Source organism: Lactuca sativa, chromosome 7 (genome assembly GCF_002870075.4).
Source record: "Lactuca sativa cultivar Salinas chromosome 7, Lsat_Salinas_v11, whole genome shotgun sequence".
NCBI lineage: Eukaryota > Viridiplantae > Streptophyta > Magnoliopsida > Asterales > Asteraceae > Lactuca > Lactuca sativa.
This window is the reverse complement of record NC_056629.2, coordinates 36755502-36765363: the sequence shown is the minus strand read 5'-3', so window position 1 is coordinate 36765363 and position 9862 is coordinate 36755502. Positions and strand designations below refer to the sequence as shown.

The 9862-nt window shown below is 37.5% G+C and overlaps 1 protein-coding gene across 1 annotated transcript; it reads left to right on the top strand.

The window, feature by feature from the left end:
* The first annotated feature begins 518 nt into the window (after nucleotides 1-518).
* On the top strand, nucleotides 519-4279 carry LOC111880816 (GDSL esterase/lipase At5g45950). Its single transcript, XM_023877233.3, has 5 exons — nucleotides 519-822; nucleotides 906-1036; nucleotides 1133-1366; nucleotides 3452-3698; nucleotides 3889-4279. Exons 1-5 carry the CDS (start codon nucleotides 564-566, stop codon nucleotides 4071-4073), a joined length of 1056 nt encoding a protein of 351 aa, XP_023733001.1. The 5' UTR covers nucleotides 519-563; the 3' UTR covers nucleotides 4074-4279.
* Nucleotides 4280-9862: the final 5583 nt, after the last annotated feature.

Genomic DNA, 9862 nt, shown 5'->3' with positions numbered 1-9862 from the left:
GTTGATTTTGTTCATATTTTGTCCATTTTTTTTATTTATACCTAATATACTATCGGATTTTGTGTTTGTATTCACCATAACTGCCTATCACAGCTGATAGTCTGTCAAAAGGGTTATGGTGAACACAAACAATAAGTTCGATGTTATATTGCATAAAAAGCAAAAGGGACCAAATATAAATAAACTCAACAGTTGATTATCCTCCTGTGTCATTTTTGTTTATTTAAAAAAGGTTATGGATAATTGCTATAACACGTAATCTTGCATAAGTTAATAGATTACTATCTCACATTTCTCAATGATATCCACTACTACAAAGTAAACGATGGACCCTACCACATACCAGAAATTTGATTAAAAGATCATACTAGACACGACTGAATATTTTGAAAGCTAGAGGACTTGGACTAATAAATTCTGATCAATATATCTGTATAATCATTTAAGTCTTCAACCTAACAAAATTAAATACCTGTATTACTTTTGTGTACTTATTTAAACGAGAATAGATGTCTTCTATATTTCAAATTTAAACGATAGTATTTGTATTCTCTAACTCTAATATGATCATGAGGGTGATTCTGGCACTCTTTGCTATGCTTGTACATGCACAAGCTATAGACATTGCAAAGCTAAGGGTATTTGCAGCGAAGAACAATGTGTCTTGCATTTTTGTGTTTGGCGACTCTAGTGTTGATCCTGGTAACAACAATAACCTTATTACGGACCAAAAGGTTAACTTCTTGCCTTATGGTAAAGACTTCTACAATGGCCGACCTACCGGACGGTTTAGCAACGGAAGACTTGCAACTGATCTCATTGGTATCGTACTATTTAAATCATTTTCCGATTACCATCACCATGTACTTAGTTAAGTTACATCTGTCTAATACGTTGTTTTACAGCGGAGGCATTGGGTCACACGAAAACCATACCAGCGTATCTTGATCCAAATTTGACAAATGCACAACTTCCTAACGGTGTTAGCTTCGCGTCTGGTGGTTCTGGTTTTGATGATCTTACTGCCGAGCTCTCCGTAAGAACTCTTTAGATTATATATATTTTTACTCCATTCTAACGGAGTGTCTTGAACCAATGGTCATATATTCGATATTACTTTTGCATGATATAGAACGTGATATCACTCCCCAAACAATTGGATTACTTTCGGCAATACAAGGCAAGACTAGGAAGGCTAGTGGGGAAGAAAAGAGCTCAGAAAATCGTCACAAATGGTGTGTTTTTACTAAGCATGGGTACAAATGACTTCCTACAGAACTATTACATCGAGCCTACTCGTGCTAAGCAATTCACCATAGACAAGTATCAAGATTTCTTGATTTCTGCCATGACAAAATACATTAAGGTCTCTCCCTCTCTCCCTCTCTCTCTCTCTCTCTCTCTCTCATATATATATATATATATATATATATATATATATATATATATATATATATATATATATATATATATATATATATATATAAAGTTTATGAAAACCAGAAGCTAATAAAAAAACATACAAAAAAAGATACTACAGTTATTGAATCATTTTTTTGACTTTATATATATATATATATATATATATATATATATATATATATATATATATATATATATATATATATATATATATATATATATATATATATTAGTCTAAGATCTTTACTCTAAGTAGTTTAGGAAAAAAAATGTAAGAGTTCATACATCTAATTAATAATGTATTGGAGAGCCTCATACATCTATCGCAGAGAGGTTGCAATCTAATATGATGTTGGAATCTATCTCATTCCGTAGATAATATAATCTAATTTTAATTAAAGGTTGAGAAATGGTACAAAAGTCAAATTATAAATATGGTACTATTTATTAATTGTAACTAATTTATGTTATTGAACATTGTGTAATATTTTTCTGGAATGTTCAATAGCATAATCATCGATGATGTAAACATTCATTGTGGGAACAACCTAGTTGCTGATGTCTTTTATCTTTAGTAGTGATAGAGTACATATTATTGTACATTTGTTGGTGGATATTGTTTTTAAAAAAGTGATGACATTGCAATAAAGTGTAAAGTGATTGTAAGAGTTGGTATGACATAATTGAAATAAGAATGCATGACATGCTAATGTGGATGATACTACAACATGTGTAAATATGACTTATTAACCTATTATGTTCTACTACAAACAAACCTTTCATTAAACTATAAACAAACTTTGCATTAATTGATGTAAGTAACATCGCTACATAGATTTTACTAAAAAGTTTTTGTATTACGTTATTTTTTTTTATTATAATACTAATTTATAAATAAGAGATAATGACATGAAAGGGTAACAAATTATACATTTTGTATGTATATTTGGTCACTTATTTTTTTTTTTTATACACTTGCAAACCTTAAACTTGTATTTTTGTTTAAAGTATTTCATTATTACCGGCAATAAGAGGTAACACCTGTTTTGAGATTCCGACAATATTTTCGGGATTCCGTATCTCCAGTGACTTCTCCGGTCATCTTCTCCGGTAAAGAAACAATGTTCCAATCATGATAGCTTTTGAGTTCATCCATGGTTTTGGAACACATGTCAAACACATGAAATGAAGTTCAACCATGGTAAATTCCGAGTTCATTAATGGAAGTTCATCCATGGAAAAGTTTGAGTTTGTCAATGGAAGTTTTTTCAGGTTGTTGTTTCTGCAACCCGTAATCTCCTTCGAGTTTAAACCCTTCAAAACATATTTGGAATCAAATTTGTTTTTGGAACTCACATTTGAAATTAATTTTGTTTCTGATGAAGAAACCCTAACAAGAATCGAACTCGATTTTAGATATCGTTTCTAAATCCATTCATCTTCATCGATTTTAAACCTTTCAAACGAAATCAATTTCAAACACACTTATGAAATCGATTTTTTTTCTAATGGATAATTTCAAAAAAAAAACATATTAAAACGAAATCAATTTTAAACACACAGATGAATAATTTTGTTTTTGAAGAAACCAAATCAAATCTGGAACCAAACAAAGAACCTACGAATCTGGAACCAAATCGAAGTTTGAAGGTTGAACTGGTCGGTTTTTGTCTGTGTGCCTCAGAACTCGCCAGAAACTTCATATTTAGCCGGAGAACATGTTTAGTCCGAAAAGACGCACGAAACTGGCAAAACCCACTATTACCGGTCATATTGGTACTTTTAAAACAATTTCAACAAGTTCATTGATATATCAAGCACAAAAATAAGTTTAGTAACTAAATGTGTATAAACTCAAAAGTTGATTACCCTTATAAGTCATTATCCCTATATATAAATAAATGTTGTCTCAAAAAAACGAAACATGTGTGTATTACTCTATTTAAAATAAATTCTAAAGAAAAAAATATTTGTTTGTTCGTGTTGCATCAATGGAAACATAACTAAGTTTTTTTGATCGAAATTTTAGGAAATGCATGTCGAGGGTGCGAGGAGATTGGCAGTGGTGGGAATGGAGCCATTTGGGTGTATTCCACTCATTAAAGCGCTTAGAGGAACAGCTGAGTGCGATGATGTTTACAACAAGGTGGCTCTTACCTTCAACACAAAGATCAAAACACTTATGGCTACTCTTAAACCATCATTGGGTATCATAAACTTCTACACAGACATTTATAGTCTTATACTGGACACAGTTCAAAACCCAAGAAAATATGGTCAGTTCTTATGTTCAAATTATTTTGCATGTTTAACTCGTAGTACTAAATATAATATTGTAATTAAACTAGTAGTTTATTTATTTCTAGCTAGAATTACAAATTTTGAGAAAAAAAAAACTTGTATCAAAATCAAAATTTTATGCTAATACAATGACTTTCTTATAATTTGCTCATCAATAAACTACAGGTTTCATAGAGGCATCAAAGGGTTGTTGTGGATCAGGATTAGAGTTCGGGCCAAGCTGTAAAGGGTTGTCTACTTGTGTCAACAGAAGCAAGTATGTTTATTGGGATGCTGTGCATTTTACTGAAAGAATGTATAAAATTATTTCTGAAGAAGCTCTTCAATCTCTTATGAAGACTCTTGCTTAATCATGTTACAACCCCTTAACTAGTGTCTCTCTATGTATGTATAAGTGTACTAGATTTTGTTAAGTTTCATTATAATATGTATTTTATATGTACTTGTATTATGTGTTAACTATCTGTCATGTAAAATGAATATTTAGTTTTGTGAAAATGGTAGAATTATGTATTAAATGTCTTTTATGTAAAATAAATATTTAGCTTTGTAGAAATGGTAGCAGTAATTCTTAATTAAGTTTATATGTATGATTACAAGCGAATGCGACAATTTTGATTAATTATTTTGTGTACATGGGTCAATTTAGTTATATTTTCTTTCTAAAAGATTAAATAAATGGATTTACATCAATATATTTATTAATTTATATGCAATCACTACAAGAAATGTTGGCATTACTGGCGACGCCTTTAGCGGCGACTCAGGACAATAACGGCGACATGTAATTGACGCGTTACATGTCTCCGCTATTGCCCGGTGTCGCCGCTAATACTCACTTACAACAATCCGCGTCAAATTACACTCATCCGTCCGATTTCTTTTCAATCTAACGACTGTAGAGGAAAGCGAAAAGGCGTTGATTTTTCCCTCCATCCTCATCGCCACTATTGTCCTATTGTTGCCGCTAATACCTCCTCGTCGCCGCTATTGCTTGCCGCTACTATTGCTTTAAATTATAAAAACAACTTAATAGCAACATACTTTTAGTGACTTAATGTTGGTCATTACAACTTTAGCTTTAATTAGGTTATTAATAGCAACATACTTCTAGTAATTTTAATTTAATTATAGAATAAAATTAAATTAATTTTAAAAATATCAATAAAAAAAATAATAAATTAATTGTAAAATAAAATTAAATTAGTTTTAAAATCAAGTTAATATTAATATTAAAATAAAATAAAATTAGTTCAAAAAATTAAACTAATAACAAAAAAGAAAATATTAAATTAATTAGAAAATAAAATTAATTTACCTTTAGAATCAAATTAAGTTACCTTTATAAAATCAAATTAAATCAATTATAAAACCAACTTAATAACAACATACTTTTAGTGACTTAATGTTGGTGTTCCAGTGTTGGGATACTTTATGAATATTCTACTTGATTTTTGTTTCCCGTAGAGTAAACCTTAAACACTAAATTATGTTTCAGTTGCATCATGTCTATTGATAAAAGCTGGACTACTAATCCACATCGTCAATCTCCCGAGTTCCAGCTAGGACTCGACATTTTTGTCGAGAGATCCATGTTACACCTAGATTGTAAAGGTGAAACCAGATGTCCGTGTGAGAAATGTGATAATCGTTACTTCATGGATCTGAAAGCAATGAGACGTCATGTTCGTATATATGGTTTCAGTAAATCATACAAAATGTGGATATATCACGGTGAACCTTTAATCCCTCCAGTTGTAAATTTCGTATCGCCAAGTAACGAGATGAATGATGTTATTGACGATGTTATGTGGCAGTCGAGAGAAAATGATACAAACATCGATAAAGGAACCTCGAATACAGGGGGTAGCGGTGTCGATGATGATTTTGAAAAGTTGTTAGAGGCAGTCGAAACCAAGTTATATCCTGGTTGTACGTTTTCTTTCCTTGATTTTTTAGCAAAGCTGATGCATATCAAGGTCAACAACAAATGGACTGATAGTTCATTTGATCAACTCCTTGAGTTGTTGCATTCAACATTTCCACCAAACAACAAGGTTCCCCATTCACATTATTTAGCAAAAAAGAAACTGAAGAAGTTAGATTTGGGGTACGAGTCAATACATGTGTGCAAAAATGATTGTTTTCTCTTCTAGAAGGAACACAAGTCATTGTAAGTTTGTCCCATTTGTAAAGAGAGTCAGTGGATTGATAAAAACACCAAGGGTAAGAAAGTGGCTCATAAGGTGTTACGATACTTTCTAGTGGCCCCTAGACTACGTTGTTTGTATTGTTCATGGTACACTTCCAAAAATATGATATGGCATAGTACTGGGAGATCAGAATATGGTGTTATGCGTCATCCCGTTGATGGAGAGTCTTGGCAAAAATTTGATGTAGATTACCTTGAATTCTCAAGTGAACCTTGCAACATACGTCGAGGGCTGGCAGCTGATGGCTTTAATCCAGTTAGAAGAGATTATGGAGGTGCAATATCCTTATGATTATTCGACTGTAATATTTCGGTGCAAGTGGTTCGATACGGGAGGTATTCCTGATGATAATTTCATCAGGATCGACACAGAAAAAGAAGCACACCAAGATGATCAACTCATATATGCTTCGCAAGCCAAAAAAGTGTTCTATATCCGTGAGCCTGTTAATCATCGAAGAAACCAAAACAGCAACCCTCGTTGTGTCGTCTAGCATGTTAATCATCGATGTATTTGGGATCTACCATCCGACAATGCTAGTGTCCAAAATGCTTACAGTGACTCTGTCCAAGATGTTGACAATGTGGAGGCTGAAAATGTTGACATAGTTCAAAACAACTCTTCATCTGGAGCTAGACATTTTATCGACTTCTAAAAATACTTTCAAAACAATGTTAAATATGATGATGAAGACGAGACTGAAGTACCTCCGCCAACGGGTAGAATCGATAATGTTTCCGAGAAAGAGACTGATTACGATGATGACGATTCTGATTATGACACTGATTAAGAAGACATTGAAGCATATGATGAAGACTCTGATTATAAAAATCATATGTTTTTTTGTAATAGAAATTTTATTTGAAATGTACCTTTAATTCATATTGTTTGTCTAACTTTTATTTATGTTGTTTGCCTATATTGTATATCTTACAATTTCGCAGGGTAACTAACTTTTATTGTATTTCTATATTGTACATCTTGCTCTGCCTGTGCCTCCCGAATGGTGTCCAACACCGGAGTTATCACCGTCAACCTCATACAAACGTCTCATATCGAGGCACTCTTTACCCTACGGCTTAGGGCATCGGCTATAACGTTAGCCTTGCCCGGGTGGTACAGGATCTCGCAATCATAATCCTTTACCATATCCAATCATCTCCTCTGGCGCATATTTAAGTTGGGCCGATCCATCAAATATTTCAAGCTCTTGTGGTCCGTGTATATGGTAAACCGAACCCCATACAAATAGTGACGCCAGATCTTGAAGGTGAACACCACTTCCCCCAACTCCAGATCGTGGGTGGGATACCTCGTCTCATGAGGCTTCAGTTGCCTCGATGCGTATGCTATCACGTGCCCTCTCTGCATCAGCACCGCACCCAACCCCGATATCGATGCGTCACAATACACCACAAAATCCTCCATCCCCTCAAGAAGGGCTAACATCGGGGCTTCACATAATTTTCGATGAAGTGTCTCGAATGAGGCCTACTACTCAGGACCCCAACTAAAAGCCACGCCCTTCCGGGTCAACCTGGTGAGAGGAACGACAATCTTGGAGAAATCCTTGATAAATCTCCGATAATAGCCGTCCAACCCAAGAAAACTCTTGATCTCTGTGGGGGATCTCGGCACCTCCCAACTCATCACAGCCTCAATCTTGGCCGGATCGACCAATATCCCATTTTGGTTGACGAGATGCCCCAAGAACTGGACCTCTTGTAACAAGAAATCGCACTTGGAGTTTGGCGTAAAGCCTCTCTGGTGTCAAAACTCCGAGGATCTCCCTCAAATGCTCCTCATGCTGCTCTCTGGATCTCGAATACACCAATATATCATCGATGAACATGATCATCGAACGATCCAACATCAGCCTGCACACCCTGTTTATGAGATCCATGAACGTCGTCGGTGTATTGGTGAGCCTAAAAGGAATCACCATGAACTCGTAATGCCCATAACGAGTCTTGAACGCCGTCTTCTGGATATCCTCATCATGCACTCTCATCTGATGATATCCAGACCTCAAATTAATCTTGGAGAACCAAGACGCTCCCTGCAACTGATCAAACAGACCATCGATCCTCGGTAAGGGGTAACGGTTCTTGACCGTCAAGTTGTTCAATTCTCGGTAATCAATGCACATCTGGTGTGAACCATCCTTTTTCTTGACAAAAAGGATCGGTGCTCCCCACGGCGAGCTACTCAGTCGAATAAACCCCTTCCCCAGCAGCTCCTGAGACTGTGAGGATAATTCCTGCATCTCTGGTGCCACAAGGAGATACGGTGCCTTGGTAATAAGCGCCGATCCCGGAACTAAATCGATGCGAAACTCCACTTGCTTCTCGGGAGGCACACCCGGTAACTCCTTGGGGAAAACGTCCGGCATTTCTCGCACTATAGGTACATCACCAACCGAACTCGGCCTCTCCGCAGCCACTCGTGTGTCCATCACATAGGCCACAAACCCAGTACAACCCTACTGTAGACTCTGCCTCGCTCTAGCAACCGAACAGAACGCTGACCCAGAATGGGTATCCTTGCCGTACACCGTAAGAACTCCCCCACTAGGGTCTCGTATGGTCACCAGTTGTCGCTCGCAGTCGATAACTGCTCCAAATCAGCTCAACCAATCCATGCCCACGATGACACAGACATCCCCCATCGCAATCGGGACCAGATCAATCGGGAACTCAACACCGAAGATCTCGAGTACACATCCTCGAATCACATCAGTGTCATACACCGCTCGCTCGTTAGCTATGGAAACTCGTAGAGGTCGACTCAACGTCTCTCGACGGATACTGATGTGCTGAATAAAGGCTAACGATACACAAGATTCACTCACACCCGAGTCAAATAACACCAAAGTAGGTACAAAACTCACAAGAAATGTACCTACGCATATCATAATATGAGCACATTATCTCAAACTCAAAATTAACACATGAAAGAATACATACCAACCACGACATTGGGCGTTGCGCGGACCTCCTCCGCTGTCAACTGGAAGGCTCTCCCGCGAGCCTTCGGTACCTCGGCCTTCGCTGGCCGGATCTCAGTAGCTCTAGCAGCTGGTGCAGATCCATGTGCGAATCCCTGCAGTGGCTGTGGGCATTCGGCCTTCCGATGGCCGATCTGGTTGCAATGAAAACAAACCGAGAATCCCTTGGGGCAATCCCTCGCAAAATGCCCCTCCTTCCCACACTTGTAACATACCCCAACTCTGCACACCCCCTCATGGCTCTTTCCGCACTTCCCACAAGTGCGGCCCTTCGGACCCCAGATCTCGAATCAGCGGGCTTTGCCCGCTTGGTTGACGGCTGAGTATGCGTCGGTCATCTGTCCCTCCTCTGAGACTCGACCTCCTCCCTGACCTGACTCTCCAACTCAATCTCCCTCTTCCAGGCATTTGCCTGGAGCTCAGCAAATGTTCGGTATAACGAGTTCACCACGAACTCACGAATATCCCTCCTTAGTATGCTCAAGTACCGGCTCATACGTTCCTGCTCAGTAGACACGCGCTCAGGGCAAAACAACGCCCTCTCATGAAACATCCTTTTAATCACTGTCACAGACTCAGTTCCCTGCGTGAGGGACAAGAAATCCTAGGTTAGACATCCCCTCTCCACAGGGGGAACATACTCATCTCGAAACATCACAGTGAACCTCTCCCAGGTCACTGTGGTAAGCTCTGCAGTAATGAAGTCCGACATCACAAACTTTCCACCAGTCCTTCGCCACCAAGCGAAGCTGGTTCAGTGCAAATCGAACCCTCAGATGTTCCGGACATGAGCATGTGTAGAAGCATCCCTCGATATCATAAATCCATCTCATCGCAGCAATCGGATCCTGCGTCCCATCAAACACCGGTGGCTTCGTGTTGCTAAACTCCCGAAATAGTAACGAGTCACCCAACTGCG